Source organism: Bos javanicus, chromosome 11 (genome assembly GCF_032452875.1).
Source record: "Bos javanicus breed banteng chromosome 11, ARS-OSU_banteng_1.0, whole genome shotgun sequence".
Taxonomy (NCBI): domain Eukaryota; kingdom Metazoa; phylum Chordata; class Mammalia; order Artiodactyla; family Bovidae; genus Bos; species Bos javanicus.
The window spans coordinates 48681803-48700428 of record NC_083878.1 but is presented as its reverse complement, the minus strand read 5'-3'; the positions used below and the strand labels follow the sequence as shown (position 1 = coordinate 48700428).

The 18626-nt window shown below is 42.0% G+C and overlaps 1 protein-coding gene across 1 annotated transcript in view; it reads right to left on the bottom strand.

The window, feature by feature from the left end:
• POLR1A (RNA polymerase I subunit A) overlaps window positions 1-18626 on the bottom strand; it is an 84586-nt gene that overhangs the window by 27452 nt on the left and 38508 nt on the right. The window contains exons 14-15 of the mRNA XM_061432653.1: window positions 17265-17456; window positions 631-780 (exon numbers count right to left, since the gene is read on the bottom strand). Coding sequence (XP_061288637.1) covers window positions 631-780; window positions 17265-17456 — 342 coding nt within the window. The remainder of the gene's footprint in view (window positions 1-630; window positions 781-17264; window positions 17457-18626) is intronic.

Below are 18626 nucleotides of genomic sequence, written 5' to 3'. Positions count from 1 at the left end.
TCTTCAATGTGGGGTCACAGTCTCACTCTCCTGCAACAGCGCTGTGTCCCCAGGGTTTGGTTGTCCTGGAGCTGCTGCTGAGGCCTGGTTCCTAGGCATGGAGCTGGGAGGTGTGAAACCTCAGCACAGGGTGATGATAGCCAGCCACTCACAGGTCTCAGGGTCTGCCTTTCCAAGCTTTGCAGAGTCAAGTTTGAGGCCTTCTGCTGGAAGAGCCTTCCCAAGCTGGTTATGGGCTTTACATAAGAGCCAAGTGCTAATGGTCGGGGATTTCCCTGGTGGTCTGGTGGCTAAGAGTCTGAGCTCCCAATGCAGGGATCTCAGGTTCAATGCCTAGGTCAAGGAACTAGATCCCGGATGCCGCAACTAAGAGTTCACATGCTGCAACTAAAGATCCCACTTGCCACAACTAAGACCTAGTACAGCCTACAGCCAAATAAATAAAAATAAAAAATATAAATCTGAAAAGGAATGCTAGTGGTTGATTCTACACAGCTCAGTACAACTCTTTCCTTCAAGGCACGACTCCTCTTTCTATACATGTGCCTCCACTTCTCTGTCTTGGTTTTAAATCAAGCCGCCTAAACCTGGGACTGGAAGTCTCCAATGCACACAGCTGGGCAGCCATACCTGGGACTCGCACATGGAGTCGGGGTTAAAGCCGGGAACGAGCCGAGGAGACTCCTTCACCCAGGCCTTTCCACCGATCTTTGCCTTTCCTGACAAGTTCAGGGGGATATGGTCCTCTGGGATTATGTTGATGAGCAATGTGGACACGACCTGGAAAGAAAAAGAAGACAAAGCTGATGGAAGGAAGAAAAGCTGAGACGTTTCCTTTTAGGTCCACTTGTCTTTCTTAATCCTAAAAGGCAGACAACTCCATTCTGATGAGCTGTAGGTAAAGCAGAAAAAAAAAAAAACCACCACCACCACCACCAACAAAGGGACAGTTTCTTGTCTGTGGGACAACCTGATCTCAGATTTTACTTTTCTGCTTATGTGATTTATGTATAATGTACAGCATGTGAGAGCTGGACCATAAAGAAGGCTAAGCACTGAAGAAATGAAGCTTTCAAACTGTGGTGCTGGAGAAGACTCTTGAGAGTCCCTTGGACACCAAAAGAATCAAACCAGTCAGTCCTAAAGGAAATCAACCCTGAATTCATTGGAAGGACTGATGCTGAAGCTCCAAAACTTTGGCCACCTGATATGAAGACCCAGCTCATTGGAAACGACCCTGATGCATGGAAAGATTGAGGGCAGGAAAAGAGGGTGACAGAGGATGAGATGGTTGGATAGCATCACTGACTCAATGGACATGAGTTTGAGCAAACTCTGGGAGACAGTGAAGGACAGGGAAGCCTGGTGTGCTGCAGTCCAGGGGTCACAGAGTCGGATATGACTGAGCAAGTGAACAACAACAGGATTAGAAACAAACACACACCACTAAGAACCTCACTTCTTAGAGTGCATAACCCCCTGACCTGAAAATTAAGTTCCTGAATAGACCAAGGGAAGAAAAGGAAAATAAATGGCTGTGGGCTCACAGCAGAGAAAGATTTAAATTTGTATGTGGTTTAAAAAAAAAAAAAAGAAAGAAGGACAGCAGGATGGAGGGAGGCAAAGGCAGCCCTGACATGTCAGCCCCAGGACCGGGGCAAAGGTCCAGGAACGCTCATCGGAAGCATCCTTCTCCCATTTTCAGACCACATCAAAGCACGTGACAACTGTCTCATACAATCAGTTAAGATCCTCCTGCAGAATAGCGTTGACTTTCTGGTGCCAAGGAGGAAAGGATGTGAAGACTAAGAATTCAGAGCTTTCCCTCAAAAGAGCTTCACAGAGGAGGCCCAAGTATCTGACTGAGAAGCGAGCTGCAGCTGAAGCTTTGAGACTCTGGGAGTGTCCCAGTGTCCACTCCACCATACTGGTCATGAGTTGTGGGGCAAATGGTTATGCTCTCTTAGCCTTAGCATTGTGAATGTGTAGAATACAGTTACGATCTGTTCATTCATTCAGCAATTATATGTTGAGTGCTTACTATGAACCAGGCGCTGGGGGGAGTGGTGAATAAAACAGTTGCCACCCTCAACAGAGGCTCCAGTCCCAAGCGGATCCACATTCTGGAGGAAAATAAAGCAGGGAAGGAACAGCTAGGGTATAGCAGGGGGAGAAAGAATACCTGGGATTTTGAATAGGACAGGCAGGGCCTTACCACCAGGGAGCTCAGAGCTCAGAGCTCAGAGGAGGTCAGATCATTCATTTCGGGCAGGAGGCTTTTCATTCGAGTGTGAAGGATAGGTATTTGGAAGGTTTTGATCACAGGAGTGACATGCTCAGATTCCACTTTTAGCAGGATCCCGTTCCACACACTGACCTGGCCAAAAAGTTCCTTCGGGTTTTCCCATAGCCTGTTACAGAGAAACCCAAACGAACTTTTTGGTCAACCCAACACATTCCTGGCCTGGACTTCGAGGCTATAACAATGATGCAGAAAATAAGCCTCCCAAGTGACACTGACAAGAAGACTTGGCACTTTAGAAGCAGTCATTAAGGCAACGTGAGTGGGGAGCACGCAGGACGGAGTCTCTGTGTGAGGCCCACCACAGGGCATGCTGGTGAGATGACAGCTCAGCCACCCAATGGGCTTCCACACGATTCACTGTAACAGAGCTGATCCCCGAAATCGATTTGACTAGAATTAATTTTGGCTACTTGAAAGGCTGCCGAGTCCTTCTCCTGCTTAAATTAGTATGGCCATCCATTCAATCTGTTGTTCTGAGTTGTTGCTGAGTCGTGTACAACTCTTTTACAACAACCCCATGGACTGTAGCCTGCCAGTCTCCTCTGTCCATGGGATTTCCTAGCCAAGAATACTGGAGTGGGTTGTTCTTTCCTTCTCCAAGGGACCTTCCTGACCTAGGGATCTAACCCACTTCTCCTGTGTCTCCTGCACTGGCAGGCAGATTTTTTTTTACCATCGAGCCACCTGGGAAGCTCTCATTCACTCTAAGTGTGTACATGCTCAAAAAGTCATGTTCGACTCTTTGCAACCCCATGTACTATAGCCTGCCAGGCTCCTCTGTCTATGGAAAATTTCCAGGCAAGAATACTGGAGCAGGTTGCCCTTTACTCCTCCAGGGAATCTTCCCAACCCAGGGATCAAACCCATATCTCTTGGGTCTCCCGCATGGGCAGGCAGATTCTTTACCACTGCACCACCTATGCAGCTACTAACAGGAGGTCAAGGGAGGCAACCTCACAAGCAGCCCACATGGGAGCTGGGATGACCTGGGATGTACCTGGGATGACCACGGGTCAGTTCTGGAGAAGCCAAGAGCATGCATTTCCAAGGAAGCAATAGGCTTGAGGCAGGCAGACCGGTTGGAGAGGTCCTGGGGTGGTGAGGGGGTGGGTAGGCGGGGCAGGGCTGGAGGGCATTGGGAGCCATCCGGTGGCATCAACAGCTCTTTGTATGCCTGTACCAGGCCCATAACGAAGGATCTGTATGTACAAATGGGGTCAGGGCGGTTACGAGAGCAGCTGTCTTTTTATGCATGTGCACCAGGAGCTGGGGAACAGCTGACAACAACACTGTTACAGAAAGCAGACAATACTCCTTGATATCTCCGAGGAAAATGACCAGGAAGGTCTTGGCCCTCAGTCTTCACAAGGCTGGCACTGCCAGGACAGAGGGTAAGGAGAAAGGTAGGAGGGCGACTCTCCTGGGATGCTGACTACGAGCTGCACTTAAACCACAGTGCCACATGCGCAGTGGGAACTGCCAGCTGGGCACAGTCAGGATGGAAAGTCTGGGAGAAGGGTAACACATGCAGCCATATACATGTAAGGAAGGGAGATGGACCTGCCACTTCATCTGCAAAATCAAGGGAGCAGGAAAAGCATCTGACAATCTCAATACCCTTTCACGACACAAACGGTCAACAGATTAGGAATAGGCGGCAACATCATCCACCTGATAAAGGGGAGGCACTGATGTAAAAACCACCACTGCCATTTTCAGCGAGCAAAGATGATGCTTTCTAAGATCAGGAACAAGGAAACAATGCATGCTTTTGCCACTCTACTCTAGAGGTTTAAGTCAGGGCAATTAGGCATGGAAAGAAGAAAAGGCTTTCGGATTGGAGAGTAAGAAAGAAAACAACCTCTGAATGCAGATGGCATAACCTTATACAGAGAAAACCTGAAAGAATTCAGAAGAACTTGTTAGCGCTAGTAAATGACTTGAGCAAAACCAGAAGATACAAGATCAATATTCAAAAATCAATCATATTTCTATACATTAACAATGAACAATCTGAAAATGAAATTAGAAAAACAACTCCATGTACAATAGAATCACAAAGAATAAAATACTCAGGAATTAATTCAACCAAAGAAGTCTAAGACTTTTAAGTGGAAAACAATAACATACTATTGAAAGAAGTTAAAGAAGATCTAAGTAAATGAAAAGACATCATGGATTGGACGACTTAATATTGTTAAGGTGGCAACACTTTCCAAATTGATCTACATATTCAATGCAATCCCTATTAAAATTCCAACTTGCATAACTGACAAGTTGACCCTAAATTTCAAATGGGAATGCAAGGGACCCCAAATGGTCAAAACAATCTTGAGAAAGTAGACAAAGCTGAAGGACTCATATATCCAGATTTTAAATTTATTACAAAGCTACAGTAATCAAGACATGGCTTCCCAGGTGGCATGAGTGGTAAAGAACCCACCTGCAATGCAGGAGACATAAGACATGGGCTCGATCTCCGGGTTGGGAAGATCCCCTGGAGGAGGGCATGGCAAATAGTGTTCTTGCCTGGAGAATCCCAAGGACAGAGGAGCCTGGTGGGCTACAGTCCATGGGGCCACAAAGAGTCGGACACAACTGAAGCAACAGCACACAGCACTCACTGGCATAGACAGACATACTGACCAATGGAAAAGAAATAAGAGTCTAAAAGTAAACCCATACCTCAGTGGCTAATTGATTTTTAACAAGAGTGCTAAGAACATTCAATGGGAAAAGAATAGTTTTATTAACAAATGATGCTGAGACAACTGCATATCTACCAACAAAAGAATAAAGGTGGACCCCTATCTCATAATACACAGAAAAATTCACTGAAAATGTATCAAAGACATAAATGTCAGGGAGAAAACCATAAAACTCTTAGTTGGAAACACAGCTGTAAATCTGTGTGACCTTGGAATTGGCAAACGTTTCTAAGATATAACACCAAAAGTACAAGGAACAAAAAAAAAGTTGATAAATAGGATTTCATAAAAATTTTTAAAAATTATGTGTCAGAGGACACTGTCAAGAAAGAAAAAAAGAACCCATACAATGGGAGAAAATACCTGTGTTATCATATATGTGAGACAGATCTGGTAGCCAGAATATACAAAGAAATGTTAGAATTTAACAATAAAAAGACAAATAACCCAATGAATAAGTGGGCAAAGGGCATAAATAGACATATCTCCAAAGAAGATATTACAAATGGCCAGTAAGCACATGAAAAGCTGCTCAGTATTATTAATCATTCAGCTCAGTTCAGTTCAGTCACTCAGTCATGTCTGACTCTTTGCGACCCCATGAATCGCAGCACGCCAGGCCTCCCTGTCCATCACCAACTCCCAGAGTTTACTCAAACTCACATCCATCGAGTCAGTGATGCCATCCAGCCATCTCATCCTCTGTCATCCCCTTCTCCTCCTGCCCCCCAATCCCTCCCAGCATCAGGATCTTTTCCAATGAGTCAACTCTTCACATGAGGTGGCCAAAGTATTGGAGTTTCAGCTTCAGCATCAGTCCTTCCAATGAACACCCAGGACTGAACTCCTTTAGGATGAACTGGCTGGATCTCCTTGCAGTCCAAGGACTCTCAACAGTCTTCTCCAACACCACAGTTCAAAAGCATCAATTCTTCAGTGCTCAGCCTTCTTCACAGTCCAACTCTCACATCCATACATGATCACTGGAAAAACTATAGCCTTGACTAGACGGACCTTTGTTGGCAAAGTAATGTCTCTGCTTTTTAATATGCTGTCTAGGTTGGTTATAACTTTCCTTCCAAGGAGTAAGCGTCTTTTAATTTCATGGCTGCAATCACCATCTGCAGTGATTTTGGAGCCCAGAAAAATAAAGTCTGACACTGTTTCCCCATCTATTTCCCATGAAGTGATGGGACCAGATGCCATGATCTTTGTTTTCTGAATGTTGAGCTTTAAGCCAACTTTTTCACTCTCCACTTTCACTTTCATCAAGAGGCTTTTTAGTTCCTCTTCACTTTCTGGCATAAGGGTGATCAAATTGCCAACATCTGCTGGATCATGGAAAAAGCAAGAGAGTTCCAGAAAAACATCTATTTCTGCTTTATCGACTATGCCAAAGCCTTTGACTGTGTGGGTCACAATAAACTGTGGAAAATTCTGAAAGAGATGGGAATACCAGCCCACCTGACCTGCCTCTTGAGAAACCTGTATGCAGGTCAGGAAGCAACAGTTAGAACTGGACATGGAACAACAGACTGGTTCCAAATAGGAAAAGGAGTTCGTCAAGGCTGTATATTGTCACCTGCTTATTTAACTTATACTAATCATTAGGGAAAGGCAAATGAAAACCATAATGAAAGACTACTTCACAAGATGGTTATTTTATTTTATTATTATTATTATTTGGCTGTGCCACTTGCTTATAAGATCTTAGATCCCTGATCAGGGTTCAAACTCAAGCCCTGGCAGTGAAAGTACCAAGTCCTAATCATTGCACTGCCAAAGAACTCCCCTAAGATGGTTATTTTAAAAACAAAAGAAAAATAAATGTTGGTGAATATGGAGAAATTGGAACCCTCATGTCCTGTTGGTGGGGATGTAAAATTGTAAGCTGCCTTGGAAAACAGTTTGGTAGTTCCTCAAAAAAGTTAAACACAGAATTCCCATATGACTCAGTGACTTCTCTCTTAGCTATATATTCAAGAGAATTGAAAGTACATGTTCATATAAATGAGTGCATCAGTTTCATGTACCAGTTATGCATGAATACTCATTACAGCCTTATTTGTAACAGCCAAAAAGTGGAAACAAGCCAAATTATCCATTTATCAACTGACAAGTGAATAACATGTGGAATATCCATACAATTGAATATTATTCAGCCATGAAAAGAAATGAGGTACTGTTTATGCTACAACATGGATGAATCTTGAAACTATTATGTTAACTAAAAGAGACAAGACATTTTTATGAAATGTCTCAAACAGGAAAATCAATAGGGACAGAAAGTGACTGCCAGGGGATGGGGGAGGGTGGAATTAAGGCTGAATGCTAACAGGAACAGAGTTTCTTTTGGGGATTATGGAAATATTTTTGAATTAGACAGTAGAAATGGTTGCACCACAGAGAATATACTAAAAATAAGCACTGAATTACACACTTACTAAAAATGGTAAAGTTTATGGTATGAATTATATTTCAATTAAAAAAACAAACAAACAAGGGTGGCAGACAAGATTCTGGGTCTCCTCCTGCACTGATATTGTAAAAGTGTATAATTTACTTTCTGGTCATGAACTATGCTAGGAATAATAGACCATCCACAATATTCTCAGGGAACTAAGATCCCACAAGTTGCATGGCATGGCCAAACAGGAAAATAACTGAACACTCATTAAATATTTGCCATTAGAGGGACAGTTAAATCAACTAGAGAATATCCATATTACCGGGTACAACACAGAACGGGTTAAGAAGAGTGAAGTCAATCCACATGTGCAGAGAATGAACCCTACAATAGACTATTATCATAACATGCTACTCAGTCATGTCTGACTCTTTGCGACCCCAAGGACTATAGCCTGCCAGGATCCTCTGTCCATAGAATTTTCCAGGCAAGAATACTAGAGGGGTTGCCATTTCTTACTGCAGGGGATCTTCCGGATCCAGGGGTCGAACCCACATCTCCTGCATTGGCAGGCAGATTCTTTGATCACTGTGACATCTGAGAAGCCCACAGATCATTAAGTGAACTAAGTATGTCACAAAGCAATTACAAGAAACATTGTATCACCCCAGCATGTGAAAAGAGTTAAATAAACTTCTTGCTATATCTGAAGTATGTTAGGGTGGTTCAAATGGCCTGAAATAATGGGATTTCTTAAAATAATGGAAATAATGGCATTCCCTTTGGAGGATCTGACAGCTCATTTAAAGTAAGCCATCTTACAGCTCAGTTAAAACTGAGGTTCACATACCTACAGATAAGGAAAATTCATGTCTCAGGCAACAGAATAACATGGATAAAGAAGCATTCTTAAATACAAACTCAAAATTGACTATCAAATTTAATCATGGTTCATGGTTCCCCTGAGTAGGTACATGATTTCATTTTTATTTCTTCTCTGTGAGAGTATGCACAGAGAAGATGAACAATGGAATTGGAGACAGAAGAAATTTTTCCTTTTTCCTTTGATATTACTATCTCTTTAAATAAAAACTTACATTACACTTCTATAGTTAATAAATGAAATCAGCAAGGTTGTGGAGTACAAGGACAATACACAAAATTACTTGTATTTTTATATACTAACCATAAACAAATAGGAAATTCAATAAATAAAATCATCTATAATAGCAATATCTAGGAATGAATCTAACGAAAGATAAACAAGACTTCTATGTCACTGAAAGAATGGAATATTCAGTACTGGAAATATGTCCATTCTCCCTAAAGTGATCTGTAGCTGCAATGTAATTCCAACAAAACTCTTTGTAGCTATTTTTTGGCAGAAATGTACAAGATGGCTTTGAAATTTATATGGAAATTCATGGGGCCAAGAATATTCAAGACAGTCTTGAAAAACAATGTAGTATAGTATAGTCTCTATCAAAAATCAAAACTTATTATAAAGCTACAATAATTAAGAGTGTAGTATCGGTGCAATGGAATCAAACAACCAAAGGAACTGAAATGAAGCCAGTAGACCTACATGTATGCAATTAGTTGATTTAGGACACAAGAGATACTAAAGAGCAGAGGAAAAGCAAACATCTTCTTATCAATTAAGTCACATCAACGGGATAGTCCTACAGGAAAAAAATGAATCCTGACCCCTACCTCACATCAACACACCCACAAAAACCAACTCTGGGCAGAAGTAGACCTAAACATGAATGGTAAAACAATAAAACTGCTAACAGAGATACAGGGAAATATCTTAATAACCTTGAGGCAGGCAAATAATTTTTATACAGGACTAGCCATAAAAGGCTGGAGAAGGAAATGGCAACCCACTCCAGTGTTCTTGCCTGGAGAATCCCAGGGACGGGGGAGCCTGTTGGGCTGCCAGCTATGGGGTTGCACAGAGTCGGACACGACTGAAGCGACTTAGCAGCAGCAGCAGCCATAAAAGGCAAAGCCTGGTGAATTATATTACATAAAATAAAGAACTTCTGATCATTAGAAAACAGCATTAAGTGAAAGGGCAAAAAGGCTAGCCATCAAGTAGAAGGTATTTGTAATATCTATAACCTGGTAATGGACCTACACAAGGATAGACTTCTAAAACTCTTATCTATTAATAAGAGAATGGCATAGGATTGAAAAAAGGCAAAAGCCTTGAACAGGAACTTCACAAAAGGTGAGATCCCATGGCCATAAGGATATAAAGAGGTGCTCAAACTCATTCGTTACTGGGCATGCTAAGTCGCTTCAGTTGGGTCTGACTGTGTGACGCTATGGACTGTAGCCCACCAGGCTCCTCTGTCCATGGGATTCTCCAGGCAAGAACACTAGAGTGGGTTGCCATGTCCTCCTCCAGGGGATCTTCCCAACCCAAGGATCGAACCAACGTCTCTTACTTCTCTTGCATTGGCAGGCAAGTACTGCTGAGAATAAGGAGCAACCATAACTCTCCTGCCCTGCTGATGGAGGTGTAAACTGCTACAATCACTTTGGAAAACTGTTTACTCAATTATCTATTACAGGTGAAGGTAGATTTTATGACTCAGCAATTTGATTCCCTGGTATTTACCCATGAAAATGCATACATATGTTCAATAAGAGACATATACAAAAATGTTCATAGCAGCTCTATTTGTAACAGCCAAATGAAGATGACTGAAGACAACCCAAACATCCATTAATGGTAAAGTGAACAAGTATATAATGGTTTAGTCACATAATATAAGAAAACCACTCAAGAGGCTGTATGAAATGTCCTGGAAAAACAGTCTAAGACTTAACTTTTTAAGGCAGTACAAATAAATTTCCCAAGCTAAGTTCCTTATCTCCTGATCCAAAACATGGCTTTCCTCTGTAGAATTAGACTGGGTCACTAACAAATTCTTATGCAGTGCAATAACTGTTCCCTTCTTTCACCTACTTGTACAGAAATAACAGCCTGTACCAACCTTTCAAGAAACCCGGAAAAATCTCAACTGTGACATAAATAAAATCTGGGCCTATTTTCTAATTTTACTTGGTTATACAGTAAGCAGAGCCCAGGAATGTTAAATTATTCCTAACACAAACCAAATTATTCTATCATTTTGACCTTTTTTGTATCAAATTTTTGCTCATATACATTTTTAACATGGTTCTGTTATTATGCATAGAACTGTGTAGTCTATTTCTTCTTTCAACATTACGTTGAAAATTTTCCAGACTGTCACACAATGCTTTAAAGCCACTATTTTAAACTACACAAAGCTTCCCTGGTGGCTCAGACGGTAAAGAATCCGCCTGCATGTGGGAAACCTGTGTTCAATCCCTGCATTTGGAAGATCCCCTGGAAGAGGGCATGGCAACCCACGCCTGTATTCTTGCCTGAAGAATCCCCATGGACAGAGGAACCTGGCGAGCTACAGTCCATGGGGTTGCAAAGAGTCGGACATGACTGAGTGACTAAGCACAGCACAGAGCAATATCTTAATAAACGTCCCACAATTTACACAGCCCCAGTGCTGAGTATCTAGGTTTTTCTAATATTCCACCACTATAAACCATCATGTCATGGACTGCTTTTTTCAAGTAGCTTTTATCAATACTACACTTCAGATGATTTCCTTTGGCTGGATTCTCAGACTGAGGTGGATGAACGTATCTGTAGCTCTAGTTATGTAGTCTTTGTCCACTATTTGGTTCTATTTTGAACACACTGCTTACGTTTAAACAAAATTCTAATACATTCTGGATGGTTCAGTTCAGTTCAGTCACTCAGTCGTGTCCTACTCTTTGCGACCCCATGAACGCCAGGCCTCCCTGTCCATCACCAACTCCCAGAGTTTACCCAAACCCATGTCCAATGAGTCGGTGATGCCATCCAACAATCTCATCCTCTGTCGTCCCCTTCTCCTCCCATCCTCAATCTTGCCCAGCATTAGGGTCTTTTCAAATGAGTCAGCTCTTCACATCAGGTGGCCAAAGTATTACAGTTTCAGCTTCAACATCAGTCCTACCAATGAACACCCAGGACTGATCTCCTTTAGGATGGACTGACTGGTTGTATCTCCTTGCAGTCCAAGGGACTCTCAAGAGTCTGCTCCAACACCACAGTTCAAAAGCATCAATTCTTTGGCACTCAGCTTTCTTTACAGTCCAACTCTCACATCCATACATGACCACTGGAAAAACCACAGCCTTGACTAGACGGATCTTTGTTGGCAAAGTAATGTCTCTGCTCTTCAATATGCTGTCTAGGTTGGTCATAGCTTTCCTTCCAAGGAGTAGGCGTCTTTTAATTTCATGGCTGCAATCACCATCTGCAGTGATTTTGCAGCCCAGAAAAATAAAGTCAGCCACTGTTTCCACTGTTTGCCCATCTATTTGCCATGAAGTGATGGGACTGGATGCCATGATCTTCGTTTACTTAACACTTAAAATCCCTTTATTTCTAAGATAAGTTGAGATGGCTTACAAAACAAACATACATAAAAAAGAAACAATAAAAAATTATAAACAGGAATAATAAGTGGACAAATAAATGTTGTTGATGTTTAGTCACTAAGTTTAGTCACTAAGCTGTGTACAACTTTTTCATGACCCCATGGACTATAGCCGGCCAGGCTCCTCTGTCCATGGGATTCTCCAGGCAAGAATACTGAAGTGGGTTGCCATGCCCTCCTCCAGGGGATCTTCCCAACCCAGGGGTCAAACCCACATCTCCTGCATTGGCGGGTGGATTTCTTTACCACTGAGCCACCAGGGAAGCCTGGACAAACACATATATCCAACTAAATTAGGGGTAGCAAACTACAGCCTATAGACCAAACGTGGCCCACCATCTGTTTTTGTAAAAAAGAAGCTGAAATGAATCACAGTCAGGCTCATTCCAAAGCCCTGTCTATGTCTGCTTTCACATTATCATGGCAGAACTGAGCAGCTGTAATTTACAGATCGTATGGCCAACAAAGCCTAAAATATTTTCTATCTGGCTTTTATAACAAAAGCTTACCAATTCCTGAACCAGACTATCCATAATTACAGATTTTAATCTTAAACTGCAAAATTCCCCTACTATTCTGTTAAATCAACTTCTGTTTCTGGTCAGGATAGAGCCATGGTGACCTGATTTCACATCCACCAGAAATAACAATAACAAAAGCAGACACGAATATGAAACAGTGGTTTCAATACAATGGACATTAGGAAATGAAGGACAGAGAACAGCAAGGATATAGTAGACTTGAACCTTGTTTTGCTGTTGTTCAGTCACTCAGTCTTGTCCAACTCTGTGACCCCATGGACTGCAGCACGTCAGGCTTCCCTGTCCATCATCGACTCTGGGATCTTGCTCAAATTCAGGTCCACTGAGTCAGTAATTGACCATCTTTATCCTCTGTTGTCCCCTTCTCCTGCCCTCAGTCTTTCCCAGCATCAGGGTCCTCTCCAATGAGTCAGGTCTTCACATCAGGTGGCCAAAACATTAATGCTTCAGCTTCAGCATCGGTCCTTCTAATTAATATTCAGGGTTGATATCCTTTAGGATTGACTGGTTTGATCTCCTTGCAGTCCAAGGGACTCTCAAGAGTTCTCCAATACCACAGTTCAAAAGCATCAATTCTTTGGCTCTCAGATTTCTTTATCGTCCAACTCTCACATCCATACGTGACTACTGGAAAAACTGTAGCTTTGACTAGACGGACCTTTGTTGGCAAAGTAATGTCTCTGCTTTTTAATATGCTGTCTAGGGTGGTCATAACTTTTCTTCCAAACAGAAACCATCTTTTAATTTTATGGCTGCAGTCACAACCTGCAGTGATTTTGAGCCCAAGAAAATAAAGTCTCTCACTGTTTCCAATGTTTCCTGTTTAGTTGCCATGAAGTGATGGGACCAATGCCATGATCTTCATTTTTTGAATGCGGAGTTTTAAGCCAGCTTTTTCACTCTCCTCTTTCACCTTCATCAAGAGGCTCTTTAGTTCCTCTTCCCTTTCTGAAATAAGGGTGGTGTCATCTGCGTATCTGAGGTTATTGATATTTCTCCCAGCAATCTTGATTCCATCTTGTGCTTCATCCAGCCTGGCATTTTGCATGATGTACTCTGCATGTAAGTTAAGTAAGCAGGGTGACTATATACAGCCTTGACATCTCCTTTCCCAATTTGGAACCAGTCCATTGTTCCATGTCCAGTTCTAACTGTTGCTTCTTGACCTTCATACAGGTTCTCATGAGGCAGGTAAAGTGGACTGATATTCCCATCTCTTTTAAGAATTTTCAGATTTTTTGTGATTCACACAAAGGCTTTGGATAGTGAATAAAGCAGAAGTAGATGTTTTTCTGGAACTCCCTTGTTTTTTCTATGATTCAATGGATGTTGGCAATTTGATCTCTGGATCCTCTGCCTTTTCTAAATCCAGCTTGAACATCTGGAAGTTCACGGTTCACATACTACTGAAGCCAGGCTTTGGGAATTTTGAGCATTACTTTGCTAGCATGTGAAATGAGTGCAATTGTGCAGTAGTTTGAACATTTTTTGGCATTTCTCTTCTTTGGGATTGGAATGAAAACTGATCTTTTCCAGTCCTGTGGCCACTGCTGAGTTTCTTGTATTTGCTGGCATATTGAGTGCGGCACTTTCACAGTGTCATCTTTTAGGATCTGAAATAGCTCAGCTGGAATTCCATCACCTCCACTACCTTTGTTCGCACTACCTTTGTTCGTAGTGATGCGTCCTAAGGTTCACTTGACTTCACACTCCAGTATGTCTGGGTCTAGGTGAGTGATCACACCATCACGGTTGCCTGGATCAATAAGATCTTTTTTGTAGTTCTGTGTATTCTTGCCACCTCTTCTTAATATCTTCTGCTTCTGTTAGGTCCATACCATTTCTGTCCTTTATTGTGCCCACCTTTGCAGGAAATGTTCCCTTGGTATCTCTAATTTTCTTGAAGAGATCTCTAGTTTCTCCCATTCTATTGTTTTCCTCTATTTCTTTTATTGTTCACTTAAGAAGGCTTTTTTATCTCTCCTTGCTATTCTTTGGAACTCTGCATTCAGATGGGTGTATCTTTCCTTTTCTCCTTTGCCTTTTGCTTCTCTTCTTTTCTCAGCTACTAGTAAGGCGTCCTCAGACAGGCATTTTGCCTTTTTGCATTTCTTTTTCTTGGGGATGGTTTTGATCACCACCTCCTGTACAAGGTCATGAACTTCCATCCACTGTTCTTCAGACTTGAACCTAACTGACATTTATAGAGCACTTCATCCAACACAGCAGAATACTTGTGATTTTTAAGGACACACAGATCATTTCCCAATACAGACTATCTTTGAAGCCACAAAACAAATCTCAGTAATTTGAAAAGGATTCAAGTTATTCAAGGTATGTTTTCTGGCCACTGTGGAATTAAAATTGCAATCAATAGTATACATATCTGGAAAATTCTTAAATATTTGGAAACTAAATCAAAGACTTCTATGTATCTCAGAGGTTAAAAACAGAAATAAAAAAGGCATTGAGCGAGTCTTTTGAAGTGAATAAAAATACAATATATTCAGTGGAAATTTTATATATAAAATGCCAATATTAAAACAGGAAAAAAGTCTCAAATTACTGACTTCAGTTCCAACCTTAAGTAACTAGAAAAAGAAAGGCAAATCAAACCTAAAGTAAGCAGAAGAAAGGAAATAAAAAAGATGAAAGTGAAATAAATGGAACAGAAACAGAAAAATAGAGAAAGTCAATAAAAGCTGGTTCTTTGAGAATAAAACTCAGAGCAAACTGATCAGGAAAAGAGAGAAGACATAAATTATCACTATCAGGAATGAGAGAGGGACCACTTTCAGGTTCCACAGACAGTAAAGGAACATAAAAGAGTATGATGAATAATTTCATGCCTATAAATCCAACAATTTAGATGAAAAGGACAAATTCCTAGAAAAAAACAAAGCAGTAAAGCTCATCCAAGAAGAAAGAGATGAACTAAACAGCCCTACATGTAATTAGAAAAACAGAAATTTTAGTTAAAAATAGCCTTCCTAAAGAGAAAACATCATGAGAAACGCTGGCTGGAAGAAGCACAAGCTGGAATCAAGATGCCAGGAGAAATATCAATAACCTCAGATATGCAGATAACACCACCCTTATGGCAGAAAGTGAAGAGGAACTAAAGAGCCTCTTGATGAAAGTGAAAGAGGAGAGTGAAAAAGTTGGCTTAAAGCTCAACATTCAGAAAATTCTGGTCCCATCACTTCATGGCAAATAGATGGGGAAACAGAGGAAACAGTGGCTGACTATTTTTCTGGGCTCCAAAATCACTGCAGATGGTGACTGCAGCCATGAAATTAAAAGACACTTACTCCTTGGAAGGAAAGTTATGACCAACCTAGACAGCATATTCAAAAGCAGAGACATTACTTTGCCAACAAAGGTCCGTCTAGTCAAGGCTATGGTTTTTCCAGTGGTCATGTATGCATAGGAGAGTTGGACTGTGAAGAAAGCTGAGTACCGAAGAATTGATGCTTTTGAACTGTGGTGTTGGAGAAGACTCTTGAGAGTCCCTTGGACTGCCAGGAGAACCAGTCCATGCTAAAGGAGATCAGTCCTGGGTGTTCATTGGAAGGACTAATGTTGAAGCTAAAACTGCAATATTTTGACCACCTGATGCAAAGAGCTGACTCATTGGAAAAGACCCTGATGCTGGGCAAGATTGAAGACAGGAGGAGAAGAGGACGACAGAGGATGAGATTGTTGGATGGCATCACCGACTCAATGGACATGGGTTTGGGTGGACTCCAGGAGTTAGTGATAGACAGGGAGACCTGGTGTGCTGTGGTTCATGGGGTTGCAAAAAGTTGGACATGACTGAGCAACTGAACTGAACTGAAAGAGAAAATTCTAGGTCCAGATGACTACATTGGTGAATTCTACCAAACACTTAAGGAAAAAATAATATCCGTATTGTACAAACTCTTACAGAAAACTGAAGAAGAGTAAATACTTCCTAACTCTTTCTATGAAGCCAATGTTAACCCCAATAGCAAAACCAGGTAAATGCATGACAAGAAAAGAAAACCACCCATCAAAATTCCTCATGTACACTGATGCAAAAACTTCTGAACAAAAATTTAGCAAATACTATCTCATAACCAAGTAAGGTTTATCCCAGAAATACAAGTTGGCTTAATAAGAAAACCAGTCAAGTACCAGGTCCATGGATTTAAAGAACTGCAGAGGCGGGTGAGACCTAGAGCTCATCAACCTGAACACTTTTGCTTTGTAAATAATGAACTGAGGCCCACTGAACCAAGATCACATAATTGATTAAGTATAATATGATGCTCTGGGTGTCAGAAAGTCCTGAGTTTGAATCTCAACTCTACCTCCTAAGTAACAACTTCTCCAAACCTTGTTATCCTCATCTGGTAATAATGGTGATAAACGGTGATAATGATAGTGTCTGCATCACAGGGTGGTTGTGAGGGTTAAGTAATCTAACATATTTGAAGCACTCCCAACAAATGTAACTACTGCTACCATCAGCACCACTGCCTATTACCACCATATCTAGACGATGAGGTCAGTGTTAAGTTAGAAGTTTCAGTTAGAAGCAAAGGACAGAAAATATGTAGTTGTAGACCCTCCTTTGAAACCATCCACACCCGAAACTCTATCAAAGAGATATTATTTGATTTGTCATTTCTGTTTCTGGCCTGGACTCTCCTGGGAACAAAACCTTTTTACTGAGTGGCCAGTTTCCTTTTTTTTTTTTTTTAAATAAATATCCACCATTTGTTTCCCCCTAATTACCTGCTTTCCTGTCCACAGAGGAAAGGGCTTCAGGATGGCAGGAGGAAAGAGCTTCACACGTCCCACTTTGTCTGTGAGTCCTCGGTACACCAGCTCCATATACTGCTCCCGGTTGAAAAAGCAGCCTCGAATGGTCATGTTTGCTCCTGAAACCATGTGATCTTGGATCAGCCCCGCCAATGGCTGGCCATCCTACAAATCAAAACAGGTAAGAGAAGGACAAATTAAAAAACAAAAAAAAAACAGAAGGCACATTCTAATTCTTAGTCCTGTGCTTGGGAGCCACCCACTAGCAACAGCCCTCCTTACAACCCCATGTTGTCCAGTCATGGCCACCTAGCCAGTGCTTGGGCCTCCCATCTTGAGAGCAAACTGCCTCCCAGAGCACGTGACCAGGGCTTCCTGACCGGCTCCCACCTTTGCCTTTTGCCCACTGTTCTATACCAAAAGTGCTTCAAACTCCTGCAGGCCCCCTGGCCTTCTCTCCCTAATCCCATCTGCTTCTCGTTAACTTCGGCATATTTCTGGCATTTACGCATAAATTCAGTCTGGCTGCTGTTGGCTGTGTTCTTGTTTTTATATTTTGGTTTTATGCTTTGGTGTTTTTCACACATTTCTGGCCTGGTTCTCCTCTAAATCAGTCACCCATTCAACAAATATTTATGGAGAGCCTACTGTATGCCGAGGCACTGGATGAGACCAACCTTCAGTCTGTTTTAGTGGCTGAAACACACAGATCCCTCACAATGAGGAAGAGCTAGACGGTGAACAAATGACTGGAGAGATACATTATTACAAAGAATTTTAAACGCCTGTGGAGGAAAAGAATGGGATGGGTCATCACATAGATTTGGGATAGGAGGGGACAGTCAGGAATGGTCTCTCTGGGGGCATGGACAGTACGTCAGTTTGGCCTGCGGACTGACCTGGACTCAGCCAACGCAGAGACGTGGGGGTTTGGGGAGAGGTTCCTTGAGTGAGTCATGGGTGGAGGTGGGGCTTTGACGTACGTGACTGCAGAAGGAAAGGGTGCTTGATGTCAGTGTGTCTTCACGATCTTGCATGTATTCATGGTAGGGTGTTATCCACCAGATGCCAAAACATGGGCTTTTAGAGAGTTCCCTGGTGGTCCAGTGGCTAGGACTCGGCCCTTCCATTGCCATGGTCCCAAGTTCAGTCCCTTGTCAGGGAACTAAGACCCCACAAGAACTGCAATAGGGCCAAAAAAACCCCAAAGCCAAGGGCTTTTATAACAGCCCCAGTTTGGATGGATACATTCATCTTTTCTGATCCCCAGTCTCCTGAACCCTATCTGCCAGGTCTGCAGTCATGGCAACATAAGGCACACTAAGGTAAAAATAG